Genomic DNA, 26,190 nt, shown 5'->3' on the forward strand with positions numbered 1-26,190 from the left:
ATAACATTTTACAATTTTACATTTTTCTCTTTGATACATTAGTCTGTGTGATTTGAGTGATCTAGAATACCTTGATGAGGAGTTCCACCAGAGCCTTCAGTGGATGAAAGACAATGACATACATGATATCCTAGACCTCACCTTTACTGTAAATGAAGAAGTTTTTGGACAGGTATGTGCATGCTAAAACCTTGTGGCCAGATTCTTTATTTGCTTTGTTAGAATTTATTGCTAGATGATCAACTATGTCAGTGGACAAACATTGGGCATGGCTATTCTTGGTTTAGTGTGACAATTACTAAATTGGGTGAATGTATTCATTTACTTTGTGAAGGTATGTTTCTTATTGCAGAGGCTATGTCTAGTAACAGCAATGCTATCATAGAAGGAAAGGAGCTAAATGACAGCATATTACATGTGTTGTTAAGTTATCCTTCTTATTCTTTGTTTTCAAAAATACAACATCCAGTATGAGCTACTTTTTATATTTCTAATACGTTTTTAAAGCCCTCATTTTCATGGAGCCCACATACTAAATACATTTTTATATCCAGCTACAAATCAGATAGGAAAATGCAGTTGTAAAATGAATAGAATCATAGATGTGAAAAATAGAATTGGTAGCATTGGTATATATTGTTGTCCCAGCATTAGTGTGGGTGGGACATCAGTGATTTCTTTCATTAATATACTTAGCTGTTAGGTTTTTTTTTTATTATTTTACCAGAATTCATGCTATATTTTAAACTTTGGTCTTCATCTGAATATAAATACTATATAAAAATAAAAATAACAAAAATAAATTAAGATTAATCTCAAAGTTAAACCCTCATTTAAACATTAGATAACAATACATCATAAGTGCTAGACCATATTAGGATTTATTAAAAGACCTCGTCAGCCATTCATATGGCAAACAGCCAGAGTCTCAAAGAAAGTCAGGCTAATTGAAAGGAATCTGCTAATGGATGTATGATTTAATGAGAATTAGAAATAAGTACAGATAATCAGATATATGAGATTTACTAAGTGCTCACTGTGTACATAGCATTGGGTAAGGGTTTCTTGTAAATAAAGTATGGAAGACACAATTTTTATAGTACAGAGATATCTGTAATTATATGAAATAAGGTAAAGTGTTTTCATGCTAGTGGTAATGGTTTCTTTTACAATACTTTAACTCCATTGAAGATACTTATGTAAATACATATTTGTTCCAAGATCACTGAACGAGAATTAAAGCCAGGGGGTGCCAATATCCCAGTCACAGAGAAGAACAAGAAAGAATACATCGAAAGAATGGTGAAATGGAGAATTGAGAGGGGTGTTGTACAACAAACAGAGAGCTTAGTACGAGGTTTTTATGAGGTAAAGAAATTGGGCCTTGGGGTGCATGCTTTGAATTTTGGTTTCTACAGATGTCAAAATCTACTTTTTTGTGTCCACAGATATCACATTTTATCTCTACTGGTATGAAGTATTTTCTTTTTACATAAAACATTTATTATTAAAATTAATTTTATGGGGAATATTCTTTGATTATATGAAAATTTTTCTGAAAAAAAATGGAGTGGGTAGGTTGGGGTGGATTGTTGAATTCATGGAATTCTCTGGTTCAAGAGGTCTTTGAGTTCAATGTTTTGACTAGAATTTAAATAGGATTTGATGATTTAATGACCACTAATATCATTTTAAGTCATGCATGCTAAGATATGGGTAATCGAATCTCATGCTTGAGGGTGTGAAATGATCATACCTAATGGTCAGAACAAACTAGTTATATGTTCCATGAGGTTTTTACTTTTGAAGCCACTAAGATCCTTTTTAGAAAAGAGAAGCAGATTGAACCAATCATTATTTTGTAGTATGGAAAATTCTGACTCTGAGAGGGAATATTTTGATTTAGCTAAAATTTCCCTAATACTCATATGGATATGTGGTCTCATATATATGAGTTTCCCCTCCAGCAAAAGAGTCAGCCAGTCAACAAACTTTTATTAAATGCTTTCTTTGTTCCGGGCACAACACTAACACTAGAGAAACAAAGAAAGATGGGGAAAAAAAGCCCTTTCTCCACAGCAGCTCACATTATAATGGAGAGACCTCATATAAGTAACCATGTAGATACAAGACATATGCAGTAAAAATGGGGATAGTCTCCGAGGGAAAGTAGTAACAGTATATGAAGAGAGATACTGAAAAAGGATTACTTCATAAGGTAGAGTTTGAGCTGAGTCTTCTGAGCCAGGAAAGCCAGGAGTCAGAGATGGATAAGTAGCCTAGACATGGGGGACAGTCAATGAAGAAGGAACAGTTGGGAGATGCTATATTATCTATCAAAACCAAAAAGAAATCCAGCATTGCTGAATTATAGAGTATATGGAGTAGATTAAAGTATAAGAAGACTAGAAAGGTAGAAAGAAGTCAGGTTGTGAAGAATTTTATACTGGAGATAAAAGGAAGCCACAAGAGTTTATTGAATGAGGGAGAAGGAGGGTAATATAGTTAGATCCACACTTTAAGAAGATCATTTTGACAGATAAATGGAGGATGAACTGTAGTGTGGAGAGACTTGAGGCAGGAAGACCAACCAGAAGACTGTTGCAATAGTTTAGTTTTGAGATAACGAAGCCCTACACCAGGTTGTTGCCTTGGTGAGTAGAAAAACAGGGGATCTTGTTGTTGTTTGCTTGGATTTTGTTTTCTTTCTCATTTTTTCCCTTTTTGATCTGATTTTTCTTGTGCAGCACTATAATTGTAGAAGAATTGCACATGTTTAACATATATTGGATTATGTGCCATCTAGAGGAGGGATTAGGGGATGGGGGTAAATTTTGGAATATAAGGTTTTGCAAAGCTCAATGCTGGAGAATTATCTATACATGTGTTTTGAAAATGAAAAACTTTGATAAAAAAAATCCAGGGGATTCATAGGAAAGAAATTTTGAAAGTAGAAATGTCATAGAAACTGATTGGCTAGGTAGGGTAAATAGGAAAGATTACATGATGAGACTAGGTGACTAGGAGGGTGGTGGCCCTCAATATTAACAGAAAAGATCAGAAGAGTGTAGAGAACAAGAATAATGATGAGTTGTATTTTATACCTTTTAAGTTTGAGAAGTCTATATACAGGACAATCACAACCTATCTGTGCTTCCCCCACACAGGGAACAGAAATAAATTCAGACTCATGAAACTTGAGTGGCTCTACCACTTACAAATGGCAAGGCATTTAACTTCCCTGGGCCTCAGTTTCCTCATCTCACAAATGATGGCTGCTAAGGTCTCTTCCAACTCTAGAATGATGATACTATGATCATTGTCATGTTGACACATAGGGACAGCTACTTCAAGCAGCTGATGCTGTGCTGGGCCGGGAGTATTGAAAATTTGAGTTCAAATCCAATCTCACACACTTAATTCCTATATGATGTTGGACAAGTCACCTCAGTTTCCTCATATGTAAAACAGGGATAATGATTGTATCTATTGCAGGGTTATTGTTAGGATCAAATGAGATAATATTTATAAAGTGCTTAGCATAGTCACTGGCACATAGTAAGTGCTATATAAATGTTAGTTATTATTATGATGATATTGTGGTGGTAGAAACCAATGCTATGTATTAAAATTATACCTTTATAATATCTTACTTGCATTTGTATATAAATTTAATCTATAAATGTATATAAATAAATGAAAAATGCTTGTTGATTGATTAATCTGGAAAAGGGATGTTCAGCACTATTTGCTAAATTCCTCCTCCCAATACCATTCTTCTCTAGAGGCTCATTCACAAAAGGGATTTCCCTGAATCATCTCTTTGAACTCTCTTCCTTTCACAGGTAGTGGATGCTAGACTGGTGTCTGTCTTTGATGCAAGAGAACTGGAACTGGTCATTGCTGGAACTGCTGAAATAGATTTAAGTGACTGGAGAAACAACACAGAATATAGAGGAGGTGAAACTGTCTGAGTTTGAAGCCTTTAATCAGAAGGGATTTGGGTTGGCATTTTGGTCTGAATCAGAATGCTGAGAACATTTCTACTCAAAGATCTGAAACATCCTTTAGGAGATCTTGAGCAAGTCACATTCCCTCTTTCCCTAGTTTCCTCATCTAGCAAACAAGGGAAATGCCATTTACATACCACCCAAGTATGTCATAACTAATTGGTAGTGAGGAAACATGATTATGTGAACACTAAGTAATTGCTTTGAAGCAGGGAATCACTAGTTAGCCACTTTCAGCCCATCCCTCCCTCCACTCCTATGGAACTTTAAGAGCCACACCCTTTGGGCTTCTAGAACAAAAAGTTTTGATTCATTGTTTGACTCAAAGTTGTGTTATCTAATACATTTTTTTTCCCCTTCCTCTCCACCTGTAATCTCATCTGGGAAGGGGAATTCCCACTATGGAATCACCTTCTACCCAATGCATTCAGTCTTAAAGAGTTGTTTGGGAACACTGAGAGGGATAAAATGAACTTGAACTCATCTCATACTGACTCCAAGAGCAGGTCTTATTCACTATAAAAAGATGTGCTAGAAGGAGTTTATACAAGCTTCAAAGAGCCAATTACTAAATTTTCAGTGTGAACATTTATATCTTGGAAATCAGTAAATGCTACATTTCGGGGATTGCTTTATTGTTTTTTTATTGTCTAGAAAATTAAAGTGAAAGGGGAAATTTTAATACTGCAGATTAAATTTAAAATTGTGTTGTGAGAACATCTTTTTTTTTTTTCAGAAAACCAATTGAAATTTCTTCCTGCCATGATGCAGCATTTCCATTTATCTAATATGTGGCAGACAGACAAACAGATATTTTGGAATACCTATATGGATATTCCAAATAGATAATTTCAATAGATTATTTGTTATAGATATATATTATAGATAAATAATTTAGAAATTGCTATTTCTGTCTACCCAAATCTTCAAATAATTTATACAAGTGCCTTAGAATTTAATTTGCAATGATATAGGACCTGATTTAAAAAAAATAAAACCAAGGTTAAAATTATGAAGCTTGACTTAGGTAAGCATTAAATTCAATCTTGGGAAAGCTAAAATCTTTGCCAAAATTTTTCATAGCAATAAAACTCTATAAGTTCAAAGGAAAAGGATAATTTAAATGGAAATTAATTAACCAAACAATATGGCCATTCCCAAGTACTTACTAAAGTATTTTCTTAAAGATGACCCTAAAAATTAGTTGCTTCTAGATCATAGAATCACAAAATTTAAGAGTCAGAAGGAACTTCCACAAACATCTAGTACCATCTACATTATTCCAGAAGGAATTTCCATCCATAACATGCCCAACTAGTTAGTGGTCTTTCATACTCTTCTTGAGAACCATCATGTGGGGGAACCATCATGTGGGGGAACCCACTTATAGAGGCAGCTCATTCCACTTTGGGACAGCTCCTTTAAAAGCTAAATCATATCCCCTAAACTATAAATCTTTAGTTTTCCATGACTTGAGGGAAGAAAAGAGTTCTTTGATCCTGTCACACCAACTCTAGGCTGAAATTTGTTCTCATCCCCCAGAAGCAATTTCAAGTTTCTACTTTTATCATTTCTTCTCTAAGCTTTTAATATTCAATCAAGTAGGAAGAGCAGTGTGGAAGAGTGGAAAGAGCTTTGTATTTGAAGTCAAAGGACCAGTATTTTAAATTCTTTCTTTGTCTCCTATATTATCTTGGGCAAAGTCATTTAACTTCCCTGAATGCCAGTTTCCTTATTTATAAAATGAAAGGCTTTTGCCAGATCACCTCCAATGTCCCTTCTAGCTCTGTGATTCTATGAACTATTTTTTAGTTTTCTCATGTAATCTCTACATAGTATTCCATCATCAAAATTAACTTATTAATTAATGTGTTTTACTAACTAGGACACTTTCCCTCAACTTGGTTTTCTCTGCACTAAGTATCAATCAACTCATAATGATGGAGTTATAGGGGAAAACTGGTTCAAATTGATGTTACCATGTATATTTTATAAATATGTTCACTCGTGAAGAGGAAGTGAGTAGCTTTTTTCCAAGTTTATGCTTGGAAGTATATCTAAATTATAAAGTTTATGAACCAAAATAGGTACACTAGCACATGGAATGGGTGAGGGCCACCTTCTTTATTTCCTGACTCAGTCAGATAGTAGGAGAGGAAGATTTTTCCCAGATATAGATCTGATCATAAGCACTGTTAATAATAGTGGGTAGGAGGACAACCTCATTCACCCCTTTTTTTCTGAAGGGATTTTCAGTAGATCTGTTTTGTAGTCAGGTAAGATGAACCTGTGGAGCAGATGAGTAAGCAAAGGCCTAAAGACTGTGGTTTACTCAAGGTCATGTGGCTAAACCACTGGCAGGTCCAAGATTTGAAACCAAGTCTTCTGATCCCAAGTCCATTATCCTTTTCATGTTATCGTATATCTACGTAATTTGAGGAGGGAATCAATTTCCTGCTTTTGAAGAAACTGAGATGATAATTTGTGTTTGAATGTTTGGGGTTTTTTAAAACATGTTTCTTCATAGCTTAAATTAGAATTAAAATAAACATGGATTCTTGTTCTTGCTTTGATAGGATATCATGACAATCATATTGTAATCCGGTGGTTCTGGGCTGCTGTAGAAAGATTTAACAATGAACAACGACTAAGGTTGTTACAGGTAAGAGAAACAGTGTTTCAAGCCATAAAACCATCAGAGACATAACATAAACCTAAATAGTCCAGGGACTGAATCTATAAATTTCATTGATATAGGAAAGTCTCTAGAAGAGGAAACTTTCTCTATTAATGCAGGTTGGCACCTTCTCTGCAATTTATCATCCTTAGGGGGTTGCTAAGGACATTGAAAAATAAAATGATTTTGCTCAAAATCACAGAAGCAACATATGGCAGAAGCAGGGCATAAAACCAAGTTTTCCTGATTTCAAGACTACCTCTCTATCTACTATGCAACTGTGCCCTCTTCTTCAGTAAAATACTGGATTCAGTGGACTTGACACATTTTTTGGGACATATAGGATGCACCGACTGCTAACTTTTTATGGCCAAATCAAGAGCAATCATTTCCCCTTCCTCCCAAAGCAGGGTAAGAGATTAAAACAGCTCTGATGTGGTTCCACCTCCCAGGAGGTTATAGTTAACATTAGGCCATTTTATAAGTACTGTTTACCCAATATTCTATATTTAATTTTGCCCCGTCTTTTAGTATTACAAATCTTTCATTCTTCTCTGGCTCAATGTTAGAATTTCTGTGTGAAGATTATTCTGTGCCAAAACCCCATTCGATATAATAATTAGGGCCTAAGAATGATGCCAGCAGGAAACAGCACGTTGCTCTTGCTCAACAACTTTAAACAGAACTGATCATTCTTCTTTTCTTTCCACTGAACCGTATTTCATTTTCTTATCCTATTTTACTTTCACTGGCAGTTTGTCACAGGCACATCCAGCATACCCTATGAAGGCTTTGCTTCTCTGCGAGGGAGTAATGGGCCAAGGAGATTCTGTGTGGAGAAATGGGGAAAAATCACTGCCCTTCCCAGGTAAACAAAGCAAACCAAAAGAAAATTAAACAAAACCTCTTCACTCTTACAATAATATTTAATAAAGAAAATTGAAGGTACCTCTTGACCTAAACTGGTTAGTTGTCTTCCCATTAAAAAAGTGGGAAACATCTTCAGGTCAGTGTTGTTTTTCTGTCCTTTAGCACAGGTATTTAATGAATGTTTATTGAATTGAATTAAAAATGCTTTCCCACTGATGCTTATACCTGCATTTTAAGATAGAAAATACAATATTTGTGTTGTCAGTGCGTCAGCATGTTGATATAAAGGTGACTTTTGTAATGTATGGTTTGTTAGGATTGTCCCAGTTCCTGTGGCACAAGTTATCTGCATGTTTGAATTCCTTTTTACGAGTAATACCATGTTCATTTGTAAATAATATTAGGTTATCTGATAGTGTTTTGCATTGTTTTACTTTCCCCTCCAATATTTATTTATAGAAGTGTTAATTCTTGCTGAATTGAATCTTCATTTACAAGAAACTTAGTTTCTTTATGATGGGAAAATTTTTATTTTACTGATATATAAATATTAATTCACTTTTGTGAAAGCAATTATCTGTGGCTAATAATAATCAAAAACTTCCTTATGTGTCAGTGGTATCAAGTGATAGTGTCTCCTTTTCCCCCCAAGGCCTTTTTTAAATCCACGCACAGTTTGAATAAATGTTAGTGCCTTACAGTGAACAATGTGGAGCCATATTTTCATACTGTCTACATCAGCATGTTACATTCTTATCAACCTTGCTATATATACATTGTGAAACTAAGGTAGCACATCCTGCAACCTTAGAACCCTAAATGTTACCATCAGATCCTCAGCTGGGAAGGTGAATGGTGTATCTTGAATCACTCTTGGGGGATGGTAAATTTTATTACTTGAAGAATGATTTTACTTTATTGTTTTTCCACATGGCAATTATGTCATACTTGGAGAATTACCTGTTTGTGTCAGATTTAGAATTCTCTAAAACCTCAGGATATGGTTTCTCCTCCCCCTCCCATTTCAGAAATTTTTGGGATTAGCCTTCACAGGACAGGATGGGATGGATCATTTTGTTACTTTCCTTCTCTCTAATTCTGGGTATCCTAAGCCCCTCAATATGCTTTGACCCAAGCTGCTGACATCAATTACGTTTGTTCAGTCATGAAATTATTCACTGAACTTGGAAAAAATGTGAATATTGATGAAAGCTGATAGTTTGCCATTCATCTTAGATAATAAATTTGATACTGACAGATAGGTAGAAGTATATTAGAGACCTGATTCGGTCAATGTATACTCCATATTCAAGGAAGAGATAGTTCTGGTGCTGATGTATTTGTAAATGGTGGAACAATTACATAAGAACAGATGGGTCATTATTGTACAACACTTTCTTTTTCTTGCATTTGTAAGTTAAGGCTACTATCAGATTCTGAGTTGTTCTCCATTCATCACAACACACATAGAGCAATAGAATAAGACCTCAGTAAATATCTTTCCTTCATAATTTCAGAAGAATTCAAATTAATTAAAGTTTATATGATCATGGAAAGGGCTTATTTTCATTAGCTAATATAATTAAACTTAACTATTATAATCTTTATCTTTTAGCCTAGACTTTCCCCTTAGGACTCTAAAACTGCAGATTAATTGAATTAATAATCTACTGAATGTTAGATTTGGAGAATATTTTAACCTCTACTAGTACAGGATATTGTTTATTTAGGCATCATTGCTGTTTAGGAGAGTTTTATATTTGTTTCATGGACAAAGCTGGTTCCCAAATCTCTCTGATTTATATATGAGAAGTTGTATTGTCTAAACATATCTATTTGTTATATTTTCTTAGAATTTGCCAAATCATTTCTTACATCATCTGAGAAAATAATAAACTAGAACACTTTTCAGAGTACCTGACTTTGTCATTGGGAAATTAAAATCTCTCTGATCTTGGAGAAGAGGCTTCAATTCCATTATCATATTAATCTTTTTCTTTTTAGTGAGCCACTGTTTAATATTAAATTGGTGTATTTTGTGGATATCACTGGGTCTTTGCATAGGTACTTCATTGACTATTGTTCCAAATAGGTTCCTTCTTACTCTGCCCTCTTCCTCCAAAATGTTGGTGTCATGTGATGAATGTAGAATGGCTACATGCTAGATTGATGTGGGAAGATGGAAGTGGTTGTTTGTTTGGCCCCATATCATACTTTATTTCTGGGGTAATCAGGCATAATGGAAGAGGGGAATCCCAGTATCTTTTGGACACATTAATCTTTTCTCTAGTAATCAAATATAATTGTCATTTATTCTTCATTCTACTTAGACTATTTTCCTCTACCAGTTTGTGAAACAAATCATCCAAATAGGATAGTTGCCTAGCATGATGCATGGCTCTGAAGCCATTAAAAATTTTGTGCATCATTGCCTTTTCTTTCTTTTGTGGAGAGCGAGTAATTTGAGACCAGATGAAAAACAATTCTGGAGACAGATGGGTGTCTCTATGGAGTCTTATATGCTGAATACGTCAACAAGAACCTACTACTAGTACTTCTTCTGCTTTGTGGTTACTGGTTAGTTCTGTATTTTGGAATTTTTCTTCCTATCACCCAGTTTTCACACACAGCCTGTTCACTTGCATCAATTGCTTTCTGAGTATTCCAGTACCCATGTTTCTAGCATAGGGGTACAGGGTTAGGGGAGAAGAGTTATCCCCTGCCAGAGCAAACAAGTCAAAGTTAATCCACTTTCCCCACATAAGAGATGACTCCTATATTCATCCATGAAAATTTAGCCATCTATTGGATATCTGATCTGATTGGATAAAGGGATATAAGAGGTGTAGTAGGGAAGGTATATTGTTGGTTAGGACTTCCCAACCCCTCCCCGATGCCCCCACCAAAAAAATCCTAATTTTTTAATTAGTTGATGAGTCTAGAAAAGGATATTAAAGATAAACTGAGAATCTGCTAATTGCAATTAATAATTGATTATGAAAGCAGACCATCTTTTTTTCCTAAGCATTTAAATTAAAATGAGAGAAAGTTCATTTTTAAATGTAAAAATAACCTTTTAAAGTTTAATCATAAGTACTGATAAACCAACATTCTATTCTCAGCTTTAGAAACCAGTGGACATAAGTTAGATAATATTGCCATTGATATTTTTGTTGTCCTGTGCAGTAAGATAGTGTGATACATACATAATTGAATTTCAACATGCTTGTCTTCCCCTTAAGAGCAATATATTTGGATAAATAAATATGAAAAAAGATATTTTTCTATAAAGGGATTCTTTCCTTAACACTAGGGCCAACAGGATAGGAGTAGTTATTTAAGTGGATGGTTGAACGAGACACTGTGGAGAATAGCACGATCATTAAGACAAGAATTTACCTTCATGAAGTCTAGGACCATAGAATACAAGTAAAAATGTGTTTGCAATATGTAAATAGCTGTAATGCAGTAAAACATGAGACCACAGAAACTGTATAAGCAGAGTGCTGTGGAATGTCCTGGGGAGAGAATATGCTCAGAACAATCTGATATCAAGGAACTGGGTTTGAGGGTAGAGACTCTTGCTTTGAATCCTAGCTCTAATACTTACTATCCATGTGACCTAGTGAAAGCCATCAAGCCCTTTGGACCTCATATTCCTCATTATTCAATTAGTATATATTAAAGAAATATTTTGTTTAAATTATACATTCTTTGAAAGAAAATTTAGTGTAATGGAAAAGCATGCTAGATATGATGTGAGGAGAGACCTGGGTTCAAATCACATACTACTCTCTGACCTCACTTTCCCCATCCATAAAATAGGAATAATAATCTGTAGTAGTAGTACTAATAATAGTTGTATATAATATATACTAGTCATGTTACTATAATATAGTAGTAATAATAGCATTCATAGAGTACTTTAATTCACAAAGCAATTTACACATGATTTCTCTTCTGATATCACCTATCTCACAGGCCTTGTGTGAAAAAAAAACAAATAAGATCATGTATATAGAGCCCTTTTCAAACTTTAATTCATTATGTTGTTGTTTCTGTTCAGTCATATCCAACTCTATGAGACCTCATGGACTGTATGAGGTTTTCTTGACAAAGATACTGAGATAGTTTCCTGTTTCCTTTTCCAGTATGTCTCCATTTTAAAAATGAGGAACTGAGGAAAACAGGGTTTGAGTGATTTGTCCAAGGTCATGCAGCTAGTGAGTACTTCAGGCTGCATTTGAATTCAGATCCTCCTGACTTCAGGCTTGGTGCTATATCCATATGCCTCCTAGCTTCTCTCATTTCTTGATATTGGTATGAATGCTATCATCATCATCATCATTATCATTATCATTACCATCATCAACGAGGGGGGGTGACCAAAAGAACTAATAAAAGTTTAATGTACAAAAAGTAAAACAGAAGGTGAGAAAAACTAACGGCCTACATAACTTTGCCAAAAGTCAACACTGCTTCCTTTTCTTCCTATTTCCTTACTAATAGAGCTACATTTAATTCATCTGATGTTTCTTAAATTTCTTCAGGGAAAATCTAAACTACATAATACAAGGAGGAAACCTCGCTTTTAGAAAATGTGTTACACTGAAAAACTGACCTGGAAAAAAAGGATTAAACAATAAATTTTAAAAGAAATCGTGAACTTAAAAATTTTAAGCTGATATTCATTTCAGGTCACCTTTAGGACTTATCCAGATACTTTTAAATGTTTTTCCTTCACTCAGATCTGCCCTCACATATGGAAGCATGTGAACTCAGTTCCACTAAACTGTTGGGGAAAAAAAAGGATCCCATCTTTCTCCAGCAGTGTTGGAGTATTTACAAGTTCCTAAAGACTTGACAAAGTAGTCTACAAGGGGTACAGACAGGATCAAGTAAATTTTAACTTTAAATGTTACAAGCCACAGAAAAATGAAAGCTAGAACTGAAATTTAGAAATAATACTTTCAGAATTAAAGTGTAAGGATATAAGACAAACGATTAGGGAAACAATTTGGTTTCTAGGAATAACTCTACTATAGAAAGGTACATCTATAATTTATTTCTGGTTTATTGAAATAATTTTTGCCTCATCTGTCTGAGGAACATAAGGAACTTTTTGATTGACAATAATTCCTTATTAAATACTTGACTGACATCATCTGAGATATAATAATGCTTGTTGATTGATTGATGTCCACATAACAACAAAAATATTAAAATGCATTAGATACCAAAATGGCATCCAAAGGAGAGACCTATATCACCTCCCCTTCCTGGTTCCCTTTCTTCCATTGTTCTGACTGATTAAATGAACATAAGGTCTATTCTTTTCAGTTTCTGATACTTACATGGGTAGCAGTATCTGGCAGAACTGTATTAGTTTTGAAAAATATCCTTTTACTGAAACCAAAGACCATGGATTGCTGTTGCCAATATCAACAAAGTCCTAAGGCCCTCCTCTTATTTTTTGGAAGAGTTTTCTCTAGCACAAGGAACTGGAGAGTGAAAAGCCTCAAGCATTATGTTGTTTTGTTGTATTTTTTTTTTCCTTTTTCTGGCTCATACAGTGAATTGATGGTAAATATTGAGCAAGTAGTTTGACCACTATGTTCCTCAATTTCCTCATTAGCAATTCTCTCTTGTTTATAAGGCATTTTGAAACATTAGCACAAAAGATATATAAATATGCAAAGTGTTGCTATTTTAACATTGACTGAACTGTAGCTTTTTATAATTGGTTGAAGCTGGTCAAATTATTTTCAAAAGTTATCATTGCTTTTCCTGTAATTAGCCCCTGTGTCTCAGAATTACTCCATGGAAGCAATGAAACAATTGCTGTAAAGAAGGACTGATGCTGCTCATGAGTTAGGTTGACCGGGTGGCTTCATATGCCATTCTTTTTCTTACTTCATTGAGCATTAGTGCTATGTTATCTATCAGCAAGAGGCCCCAGAAGGAACACCTGCTTTTAGCTCCTAATAGTGGTCACAAGGCAGGCTTGAGCTTCCGTCCCTGGGTAAACATTCAGACTCCAAGTGTTGTTTCCTTTAGCCACACATTCTGAAATGTTCCAGAGCAGTTTCACCTTGGATTACAGGAAAACCCATAGCATTCTTGGCTTGGGAATGTGGAAATTTAGTAGGAGAAAATAATCACTCCAATGGCTGTTGGTTCTCCTACTTTAATATTATTCCAGGTCCTACCTGACACCTGAGAATTGATCTACCCTGGGACAACATTATTGGGAGAGTTGAAAAGGTTTGAAGTCATCATGAGGTCCTAATATAACTGGTCCTAAATTGTCCTTATTCCAGAAATCCTAATTTAAGGCTGAATTAAAAGCCCAATTCCACTCCACATTACATTTCAAATCAAACTAATCTCCCATGGCCACTCTTAATTCAGTCTTGGGATTGGCTAGAGAAATCCCCCTGTTGTCATGTGAAGCTGTTTTAGTAATGACTCATTAGGCCATTTTTCCCAGGGCCACTCCAAGCCATCAATCCACAACCACTTAAGAGCCACATATGATAGTCCTGTGAAGGATGCAAAGCTCTGTAAGACAAGCATCTCTCCTTCCAAATAGTTTACAGTCAAATAGGAGTGATATAGCCTAACATTGCACCCTCCAAAGTGGAATCCAACCACCATTTTAGCTTCTGGAAGTAAAAAGGACAGTAGAAATGGGCATTCATCTAGCAACTTTCAATTAGCAACAGTTGGACTTCCCCTGAGAGTCTGGAAGTATAGGGTTTATTTTTGGCTGAGTCACTGACTCAGTTTAGGACTTTGAGAAAATCATTTAATCTTTTTGTACAGTTTTCCCTTCTATGAAATGTTTTTCCCCTTGCTAAAATATATTTTCCAAAGTTGCTGTTAGAGCTAATTAGAAGAAGATTCTATGTGATACAAATGATTTCCATAATATAGTTACCAAGACCTAATTCAGGCGATTATGGTAATCTTATATTATGATTTAGTAACTGTAATTTCATTTTAGACGCAAATTACTTAACAAGAGTTATTTTGAAACAAGATCAGATATAGAAAGATCTCTAAAAATCACATTTTAAATTTAAAAGGGACCTGATAAGTTATTTAATTCAGTCCTGTCATTTTATAAATAAGAAAGTTGAGATTCAGAATGTTGTGTTGACTTGACAAAGAATACAGAGGTAGTAAGCAGAACTTACTCTATTCTACTAAGCAGCACCTTGCTATCCATTGATGTGGCATTTTTAAAATCTGAAGTCATGAGTATAGATTATTCCCTGTCTCTCTATAAGACTGTATTTACCCATCAAAGTAAGATGAATAAATCTGTTATAGAACTAGAGACTTTCTGAGTTGTTGAATGTGAGAAAGCAGGTAAAACTGTAAAATTATTTTCTTTTTCCCAGAAATTTCCACAAACAATAGAAAGATTCTTTGCATTTAATTGCTCTCAATAAAAAGGTGTTTCTGTTTAATCACATTCACTGCCATTATCACTTTGCAACAATTTTTTTTTCTTTAGCACATTTGTTGCCTTGAGAATTCGCTGTTAAAAAATCAGATTTTTTTTCCAAATGTTTCTGAGAAGGAAAGCTCAATTTTCCTACCATAAATATAGCAGCTACAATTAATTCTTTATGAATTTACATTCACAACCTTTTGTTTCTCATAGTTAGATAGGTATACTACTAACTTCTATAATTTAATTGCTGTGTGTGTGTGTGTGTGTGTGTGTGTGTGTGTGTGATCTCCAGTTAGGTAGAAAATAATTAAATGACAAGATTCTGGGAAGGGAGTTGATTTAAAGTGGTGTCTATTTAGTGAGTACAACAAAAGGTATCCTTATTTAAACAAAACAAGAGATTAATTGAGGATGATTGTTTTCTTTAACAACCATTCTGTGTTTTATAAAAGGATTTACTTTGTAAATATGAAATATATAAATATGTAAATGTGAAATTATAATGAACTCACCTGATAAGGTTAAGCTTACAAAAACTCAGTTCATTGGTCACAAAAATGGAACACTTCTCTTTCAAAATACTTCCCAACCATGCAGTGAACTAGAATATCTGGAAATAAAGTAGCATGTCAGGAAAGGGGGGGAAAATGAACAATTTATGGCCTCATTTTCCTCATCATTAAAACAAGAAATTTGGATAGAATGGTCTTTATGACACCTCATGCCTCTGAGATCTATGATTTTAAAAGATCTTCATATTCAGACAAGAATTTTCTTCCTAATGAAAATTAAGAATTTATTGTATCAAGAGAATCAAAGCTGAATTAAAATTATCATTAAAAAATCTTTACCGTGGAGTAAGATGAATTTTAAGCTTTTCTTGGATATCACTTTCAGGAAAAACAGTTAAATCAAGGAAAACATAAAGCCAGAAAATCAGTTTTAGGTTGTGATAAAAGATAAGGTACAAAAAATAGTCTTATAGCATATAATTCAGAAGTCATCTATATTATGTAAAAATAAAAATCTAGAAACATTGCTTGATTATTATTAAAATAAAAAGCATTTTCTTATGTAGTCCAACATTTAGAGAAATATTAAGTGACTTGGGCCAATATTTGTTTTGTGTGTCCTGAAAACAGAATTCTTACAATATACATGAATCCTTAGGACATGGGATCTATTTCTACCCTACTCACAAGGAACCTCTAGAACTAGATTAACTATAGTAAAAATAGAGAAGGAAGAATTGGGGGAGGGAATCTAAGGAGTAGAAGTCCACATGAGAATAGAAATTTGGTCAATGGTGGTGTATAACTTTTTATTTTCTTTTTTTCATTCTTTTTTTTCCTCTTTCCCCTAATTGCTTCCTGCCCTTTCCTCAAAATGCCTTTTTATTAAGAGTGATAGGCTTAATTAGAGCAATTAAGAATACTAAATGTTTGAATGCAATAGGATTTACCTTCTCAATGAATACTTGCTTTCTTTGAAAGAAGCCTTGTTAATAAAAAAAAATTTCTATTGGAAAAATTGTGGGAAAATGTTGGAAAGACAGTTTTGAGCATCTTCCTGGCCATATTAGGTTGCTGCCTATGCTCTTCCAGTCAAATTCTGCTAGTGAGTGAAATGTATGGAGTCCTTATTATTTAGTAACTCACAAAGGCACCTCAATACTTTTCTACTCTCTTAGTTGTTCTGTGTTTCAAAAAACTCAATAAAAAAGGTTGGAACTGGTGGGGAATGAGGATAAAAATATAGATTAGCACAAGAATTCAAAGAATCTCCTGCAATATGAATTTAAAAAGCAGCTTGGGTTTTTTAGGAGCCCTTACTATAAGCGCTTTATAGATAGCAACATGATGAATCAGATAATATATGTATATTAATTTAATTTCACATATATGTATATTACATATAAAATAAATTTAAATGTAAATGCCCAGGGGCAATACTTGATTGTACATATTCTTGAACTAAACTGTTTCACATTCAAAATAAAATGCTGCTTATTTGATGTCAAAAGTTCAGATCTCTTTCCTGATAAGATTGTACTGGCCTCAGACCATGTTTTTATTGTGATTCAGGTGCAAATAACAGGAAGACATATTTTATTCCTATCTTGGGGGAGAGGAAGCATTTATAAAAGGGAATAGTTCATATAGGGATTGAATAGCCATTATTGCTCACTGTGAATCAGGGGAAAATGTTAAGACACAAGATTTAGTTTAAATGACCTCCTTGAGGGAGACTGGGAAATTCCTGATGATTCCAGTCTGAAAGGCAGCGTTTCCTAGCCTAAAAAACCCCTCCTTGATCCTAGAAAAAAATGCAAACTTGTGAATTATTGTACTAAACCACAGATGGCGGTTCTGGTCCTAGGTGATAGATTATAATTGTTTTGTCAAGAAATGATCAACATTAAAATAGGGGCCATTTTAAGTTATGGATTTCACATGCTGTTGAGAGAACAAGACAAGGTATACCCTATAACAAACTTTAAATACTTTTGAAAAACAGATATATTTAATTCTGATTAATTTTTATTTGTATAGAATCTTTTCTATACAAAAAGCAGAAAGATAATGGAATTGGTCATGAAACCATATATAATTTGAAAAAGTATATGACAAATCCATGATTAATTGAATTTGAAGCTTTATAGACTGATACTTATGTGCCTTTTTAAAATTTTATTTTTACAGGGCTCACACTTGTTTTAATCGTCTGGACCTTCCCCCCTATCCATCATTCTCCATGCTTTATGAAAAACTTTTGACAGCTGTAGAAGAAACAAGTACTTTTGGACTTGAATGATCTGGCAACCAAAATGCCCAGCCCTTTGTGGATGGGACTTCATGGAACTTGCCTTCTTGAAGAATGAGTGGACTTCAGTGTGAAAGTTCCTAGAGACTGGTTACTTTCTAGTGCATCTAGGGACTGAGATTCCAAGAACAAATGCTCAGTAATTTCTGGGGCGTATAGGACAATGGTGAGTCCTCTTGGAAGGATCTGGATAGGCCTGATGTGCAGGGAAAACCCAATAGTCTTTCAATCAACAGTTCTTCCTGACTGCCAAACTTTTTTTTTCAATTCATTATGTTCCAAGAACAAGATGAGACTGTAAGGGATCAGCTACATGGTAATTATAAGGACTTATCAGGATCCTGAAACTAGTCCTTGGACTTATTCAAGCCAAACTGTGGAATCACTTGACCCAGTCTCCAAATTAGTTAAAGTTAAATGATATAATAAAGAAAAATCTTTCCTTAAAGTATATTAATCTATGCCCACTGTTATGATAGAACAATCCTTTCTTGCTGTACCCAAGACTCTGAGCGCCTGCATGGTGTACATCATGAATTTCAACTTTTAAAGAGTTGCCATGAATAGAAATCTGAGTCACAGGGAGGTAACTAAAACGGGTTGCCATAAAGCTGATTGATGAAAATGCGTATTCAGGTGGGATGTGTCTAAGTAAGGGTGGCTACAGATGAGTGGTTATACCATGGATTACTGTTAAATTACAGATTTATGCTTTATAATGCATGGAAACCATTTTTAAAATAGCAAATTATCACATCATATCAGGAAAAATACACAATAACTTCAGTTTATTTTTATAGGTTCATTATGTTTGTGTTCTTTAAATTGTGAATAAGAACCTTGCATATTATGGCTCATCTCTTCCATTTCCATGCATTGTTTTAATATGGGTACTGTTAAGTACTCTCAAGGGGAAAAAAATGCCTTTTATTTTTATAAGGGTAAGAAAAAATCCCCCCAGTTATTTTGCACTGAATGTACCAAAGTCAATGAGATGTTACAATATGACTGACAGCAACTCATTCACTCTTAGAAGTAAATAAGGAAGTTTCTTAGAATTCACCTTTCTTTCCCTGGCAATGTCTACCAGAACCAAGGCTGGGCACGTAAGGAATCTTTTTTTTAAAACTCATACTGTGTAATCATACTGTGTAAGCATTTATTTTAAATGCACCAGATTCTTTTCCATCCATTAACTACTTTGAAATAGCATTTTAAAAGGATATTTTCTATTCCTTCTCATCCTCCCACAGCTCTATATTTGTATACCTCTGTCCAATACTAAGCTCACTTGGGAAGCCCAATGTATTGTGCAAGAAATCAACCATCTTTAAGAGTAACAACAGCAATTTTCCTCATTCATGGCCACCTCAGGAATTTAAACTGTCTATAATGTGTTTCTAAGCCCGAGTTGTCACTGATGCATAATTTTCTTAAGAATGTTAATTAATTGGTGATATTTTCTATATCTCACAAACTGCATGACATCTACAATTTTAAATATGTTTAATTTCACCAAATTATGTCCTTCACCTGAAAGTCATCTGAGATGTCTCCGAATCTTTGTACATTTCTTTATGGTCATAATCTCTCAGAATTTCAGTTGAAGTGTTTTTGGGGATGAGAATGGATAACATAAACATTAGAGTAATTGATTTAGAGCTTGGCCTAAAACATTCTTTAAGAATTAGATATAAGAAAAACTCAAGGGTTCTAATTGTAAAGCACTGGAAATTTGGTATGCTCTAGAATTAATGTATTTAATTTTCAAGGCAATGGTGGCTACTGCCTAATTGGTGTGGTTGAATTTACTGTTGTAACCTTCAAGAAGGATGTCATTTATTCCCTGTGGACTATATTATAATCCTGCACTGATGGCATGATCTATGTGGAGGATAATATCCTTAGAGAGTAAGATCTGTTTGTGTTTTATAAGCTTCCCAGAAAAACATGAGGGAAAAAAACAACAACCAGATTTGGACTTAGAATATTTGTTTGCACTTAATGAGCACAGTTATAGAGATCATATCTTTAATTATGCAAATAATTATGGCCTCTTTTGTATTCTGTTTTCCCATGTTATAAAGACAAAATAGTGTAGCATACTTTTATGCACATGTTTTTGATCAATGTGTATGAAAATATATTCGCAAACTAGTATTTATAATGTAGTCATTTAACAAAATATCTGATATACATGATCACACTTATTCAGGAACTGCACTCAATTTTCCATTTACTATCATTTCAGTTTGTGATACTTTTACTACTTGCCATAGTCTATAATCCATCAGATAAGAGATTCAAGTGGAGAGAGAAATAGCTCTTCAGTTATTTTAAAAGCAGATCACTGTATTAGATATGTTAACTTCTCCCAAAGTATAGAATTGCCTAATGCATACAAACATTCTTAGTTAGACTATTTGAAGCTTTTCTTAGAACTTGGAATTTCCAATGAGTTCTTCAGCATGTTTGCCTAATTTATTCTTCTTCATTAGAAAAGGACAGAAAACACAGAACTATAGCTAAACAAAAACATTCAAGTAACATTTCTTCAGAATAAACTAGGAAATCTTTTAAAAAGCAGTCCACTAATGAAAACACCCTAAGCATTTTCTTGCCCATGATTATAGGTGCTCTGATAACCAGGTTTCAAACAATTTCAAAAGTGAATTCATTTACTATATCAACATCAGGATCCATATATGTAGTGTAGTTCTCAATGCCAAATATCTCAGTAAATATCTCTTGAATGGAAACAGAGATATGAAACTATTTTCTAATTTCTTTTAGGTTCCTATTCCATTTCTTCATTAACAGTACCCCAGATCCTATAATCATCATTCATATTTGGTTCACAATGGCACGGAATCATTTGTTAATGCTAGTCAAGTCCTGAAAGGATAAGGAGCATTTACATTTGAGAGTTTTGGGTGCCCCTAGCAGCAGCACTTGGTCTTTGAAGTTGGGTCCCCAGAGAAAGATGAACCCAAACCTAGTTCTTCAAATTAAGAAAATGAAATAACAAAAGAGTCCACAGCGTTTTGATTGCAGCTAAAATAGATCATAACTTAAATTTCAAGTATGAAAATCTATGTCCTGCCACTAAATGGAGATCCATTTGGACAGTATTTATTACCTGGAAGTTCCTCATAACATGGATCTCTAGTCACAGCATGTTTGGTCAGATTTTTCTGGCTTAAAATTGACTCGTATTTCTTAAATGATTTGAATTTAACATCAATCCTTGTATTAAGTACCCACTATACACAGCGTTCTATGCTAGGGCAGGTAATAAAAATATGAAATAAGGCACATTTCCTGCCCTCAGGGTATTTACAGTTTAGTAAAAGAGATGAGGTGTGTTCAAATGACTCTTTCCACTAGTATAGAATACAATTTTTTCATGTCATAGTAGATGGTCTTCATGAGTTTCTGTGGCCAAAAATTTGTCACCAACCGGCCAAATTTTTGGTGATAAACCTTTATGATTAGACCTAAGTTGATCCTCAAACAGTATACATTTTACTGTTAGAGAGCTCTACTAAATTCATTTAATATAAGAATATTGCTATATTTATAATATATATATAGCATAAATCCTATCCATTCCCACAGAAAACTCATATCAATATATGAATCAAAAATATGTGATTGAATATATGAAATGAGAGTATAGAGGAATAAGATCAATTTTTGTCTGTGATTTTATAGAGGCATGTGATATGGTGCAAAGATTCATAGATTTCAAGTCAGAAGACCTGGATTTAAATTCAAAATCCTGCCACTTGTGTGAACTTCGACAAATCATTTAATCTATCTGGGCTTCAGTTTCATCTTTAAAATGAGAGGGGGGAGGCCTAGATGATCCCTAATGTTCTTGGGACTCTAACCATATTATCCTGTGACTATCTTATCCCTATAAACTCATATATTATACAATCCATCCAAGAAAATGACAAAACCATTGCTTCAGCCAATATATTCCAATATCAGTGGATTGTACAAGTTGATTGATCTTTGCCTCTTATCTTTTAAAACTATCTTATCAAGATAAGATAGCCTAAAACTATTTGTAAACCTATATTCATGAAGAAAAAAACCTCTCCAAATTTAATAGTTGCATTTTGATTTCTTTTGAGAGAAATTCAGACATCAGTTCTATATATTTTTTTCTTGCCCTGCTAAAATATATTGAATCAATATTTATGATCTGATTTCAAATAACAAATGACAAAGCTCATATTATATTTTGTACATTTTACATATATGTAATTATATTATATATAAAACACTTCTCAATGTCATATATCTCTGTAGATATCTTTTGGATGATACCAGAGGCACACATTTTCATTGTTATCACATGGTCATTTTTTTCTTAGTTAAATGGAGATTCTTCCACCAAAGTCCCCTTTGATTACTCATATTGATGTGGAAGTAGTCTTAGGTTGTCAGCAGAAGCAAACTTTGAGGGATTCTACCAAAGTAGAAAAACTTCACATATGGGTCTGGTGAAAGAATATGTATCTGTCTTCTAGGATCAGCATAATTTAAAATGGAGACTCAGCAATAAAATGTTAGCATCTTCAGTCAAAGCAATTCATGAATATGGGACACCTAGATGGCACAGGGAATAGAAGTGCTAAACCTACTGCCTACTAAAAGATGAAGATATTGCAATTTGCAAGATATTACAATTCTTTTTCAGTTGGGAGAGAGTGCCCAATAAAGATAAGATCATGACTCCTTAAAATATTCCAGTAAAGTACTAGGGGTAGAAGCACATTTAACACTCACTTTCTACAACCAACTTATGCCAAAAGCTCCTGGTACCTCTTTTCATTGGTAACATTAGACAAAGGAAATAATAGTTTTCAAATATCCTACTCAAAATGTTCTTAGTTCTCCTTCATAATATAATTCATCCCAAAAAAGCATCTGTTAAAGATACTTTTGAATTATATATGCTTTCTATTTTTATCCACACAAATGAAACAAATACAACAAAAACTGCCAATGTACCTTCAGTGGTAAAGAGCACTGCAGTAATACCCCCGGGCTGATAGAGGAAACAGTTTTTTTTCGAGAGACAAAATATGTACTCTTAAAAAAGAAAAAGCTTCAAAGTTTATCCAAAAATCACACTGCACCTCCCACAGGATAGTCCTCTAGATAGATGTGATGGTCAGATATCACAAAGTACTGTTTTAGCTTAATGCATTAGAAGTACTATTAAAGATACAAACTTCTTCTGAATATTTTTGTGCAAACTAATTGTACCAAAGTAAATTACCTAAGTAGCAATCATATTACACTAATTTCTGAAATTGGCACACTATAATTTTATTAAAATACTCATTTCACTCTAGATGATTTTTTTTTAAATCAGGAAGGATTTGGTATAATTTCCAAAAGAAGTGAGTCTTAAACCTTCTTGTTATATCTCCATTGTCTAATTGACTTTTAGCAATATTTTAACAGTCATTAAGCATTTGCAATGTATCAGACACTCCTCAATACAGTGGGGATACCAACATAGGCAAAAAAAGAACGTGTCCTCAAGAAATGTACATTCTAATAAGAGAATGCAAATGACTACTTGCAAATAAAACACAGCAGGCTGGCATCCAAGCATCTTCATTCTTTACCACAGAGTGACTCAATTGAAACTAAAGCAAGATGTCTTTTTTTTACCTAAGAATTTCGTTTTGACTCTTCAAGTCCTCCATGACTGATTTCTCTCCCTGGTACAGAGCTGAACACATGCTAATGACATCAGAGCTAACTGTATTTTGGCTTGAGGCCAGTTTCTGCCCATTAGAAGGGCATTCAGAATGAGAAATGGAGACAAGGAGCCTAGCATTTGAGCCACCCCCAGAATGTAACAGCCATTACTGACCAGCTGTCGGGCTATGGAAGTAGCAACAGCATTCATGGGTCTGGTGCAAAGAATGTATTGAGGGCGTGTGGACTTACAGCATAGCATTTCTGAATCAGGACTCTGAACAGGTGAAATGAAAGACAGGAAGGAGGGATAGAGGGAAAGACAGTACTAATTTTGTTGAATCTCTTTTTGGTGGAGCAGGGAAGGTTAGCATATATAAGGTTTTTTTTTTAGCATACATAGTTGAACTTGATTTCTGACTATGAAAAATATACTGTATTGTCTAGTGAGGCCATTTTTTGAAAATTCATGAGGGGAGGGAGGGAAACACTTATTTCATAACTATAGTAGGTTGGTTATTATCTATATTGTACAGCAGAATTTAGCCAAAAAGTATTAAAGCTAGTCATATATTGACCAGGAGGTTCAAGAGTCTAGCATTAATATGGATTGTGGGTTTTTAAAATTAATTATTATTATTGAGCCTTGTATAGTAAATAAAATGAAGGGTGGTGCTTCAATATTTTTATTATATTTAATTTATGCTTAGTGGACATTCTTTCAATGGGAAGAGCTTTGGGGAAATTATTCACATCATGTTTTCTAGTGGTATCTTAAATTTTACCTATTAAATTATATAAGAAATAAAATCTAAGAAGCTTAATTATGGAATGACAAATCAAGATCTGAGTAATGTTTGTAATTCAACAAGTTAATTAAGACTAAAAGGTCTTTTCATCCACAAAAGGCTTTCATGATTCAGTGATTCAGAAGGACAAGATATTATTTTAATAAAAAAGCTAAAATTCTTGTGAGGGTGGTTTTAGGGCATTTTACAAGAGTAAAAGATTCATTTATACAAAGTTTTTATGTCTAGTGTCTTGGGTAGATAAAGTCAACAAGCATTTATTAAGTACCCACTATGTGTCAGGTACTGTGCTAAGGCTACAGTAATGTCTTTCCATCACATCTATCTTTTAAAATGTCATGACTTTGAAATATATGCTAGAGATGGTGTATGAGTCAGAATTAGTCAGTGATCACTGAGGCTAGGCAGGGACCATGAGTGGAACTCTTGACTATCAGCCTTTATAGAAAAGACAGAAATGTTCTTGAAAGATTAAAGAGGAAACATAGTAAGAAACCCTAATGTTCCAAAATGCTTAATGGGAATGCAGTTTATCCTTTATAGGATGTTCCAAAAAATTCTGGGGGCTGTCAATATGTAGGAAAATGCATAAGATTACATGTTTTTTTATAATAGGGATGCAGGCATTCCAAAATGAACTCATAAAATTCATGGATCTCCTTCATCTCTTACTGAAAGTATTACTTAACCTAATTTTATAACAAGTCTTTCTTTTTAAAAGATTTGACATTGTAAAAAAAAAACACCACATATTTATTTCTAAGGTTTAAGTCAAGCACTGGCAGTGCATTTTTTATGCCTTTTCATGCTTTCCTTGCCTCACGTGTCCACTATTTTACATATCACATGCAATAGCAATGTTTCTATCTTTCAGGGAGTTTGATTTAAGTTGCACATTTATTCAATGTGACTTTTAATAGAGATTAAAAAACAATGGGAGATATTTGATAGAAGCATTAAGATTACACATCTCTCATTTCATCTTTTATCAGTTAAATTTCATCTTCTTTCTTCAAGGCAAATACAGCAAATTGTAAAACATACAGGAAGTGGTTCATGGGCAGTATTATATAAAGCCTGTGACTTTGAAATGTAATATAATGTTTGCTTTCTGGGAAATTTGTATACTGATCCTCATCTGAATATCTGACGACTCTTGTGTTGTATTTTTTATGATTCTAAAATGCTTTGAGGGAAAGATATTTTAATGTGTACAATTTGTTTTATTTTCATACTGATCTCTATTTTTGTTTAAAACCATGTTGCATCATAAAATCACTTAATCCAAAATAAATCTTCTTTTAAGAAAAAGAAATTTAAATTATAGTTTTTCTGTTATACTTCTGAGGGAAAATTACTCTAAAGTAGCACAAAACAAGGTCATAGGAGAAAAAGTTCTTTCCCATCTGGGCAACTCTGAGTCTTTACAATTGAAGTGTTTTCTGCTTCTTCTCTGGTGCCCTTCATCCAAACATGGACATGTTTTGTATCATTGAAAGAAAGCCTTTTCAATGATACATGGATAAGACTCAGAATTTTCTAAAATACTAATTGCTTCTGTATTCACATTTTCTGTAACCAAAAACCTAAGTTGGAGCTGCTGGATACGGTAATCTTGCCTGAATTAAACCATCAGTTTGAGGTTTGTTTCCTTTGATTTAATTAGTTTGTCACATCACGGCCTCACTGAGGAAAACATCAGAAGAAAACAGAAAGGTTTTCACAGGTAATTTTCTGTACATTTCATAATAGTCACAGAACTGAAAAGTATAAAGAAGCATTTGTTGTCTTCTGATTTTAAGATAGCATTTA

At 33.9% G+C, this 26,190-nt stretch overlaps 1 protein-coding gene across 3 annotated transcripts in view; it reads left to right on the top strand.

The window, feature by feature from the left end:
• The window catches only part of HECW2 (HECT, C2 and WW domain containing E3 ubiquitin protein ligase 2), a 369,280-nt gene extending 343,593 nt beyond the window's left edge, over positions 1–25,687 (top strand). For all 3 annotated transcript variants that reach the window (XM_031960290.1, XM_031960289.1, XM_031960291.1), the window contains 6 exons: positions 43–172; positions 1,222–1,368; positions 3,846–3,960; positions 6,587–6,672; positions 7,443–7,555; positions 17,722–25,687. In XM_031960290.1, the coding sequence (XP_031816150.1) occupies positions 43–172; positions 1,222–1,368; positions 3,846–3,960; positions 6,587–6,672; positions 7,443–7,555; positions 17,722–17,833 (703 nt within the window). In that variant the 3' untranslated portion in view covers positions 17,834–25,687. The remainder of the gene's footprint in view (positions 1–42; positions 173–1,221; positions 1,369–3,845; positions 3,961–6,586; positions 6,673–7,442; positions 7,556–17,721) is intronic.
• Positions 25,688–26,190: the final 503 nt, after the last annotated feature.

The sequence above is a fragment of the Sarcophilus harrisii genome, chromosome 3 (assembly GCF_902635505.1).
Source record: "Sarcophilus harrisii chromosome 3, mSarHar1.11, whole genome shotgun sequence".
Lineage (NCBI taxonomy): Eukaryota > Metazoa > Chordata > Mammalia > Dasyuromorphia > Dasyuridae > Sarcophilus > Sarcophilus harrisii.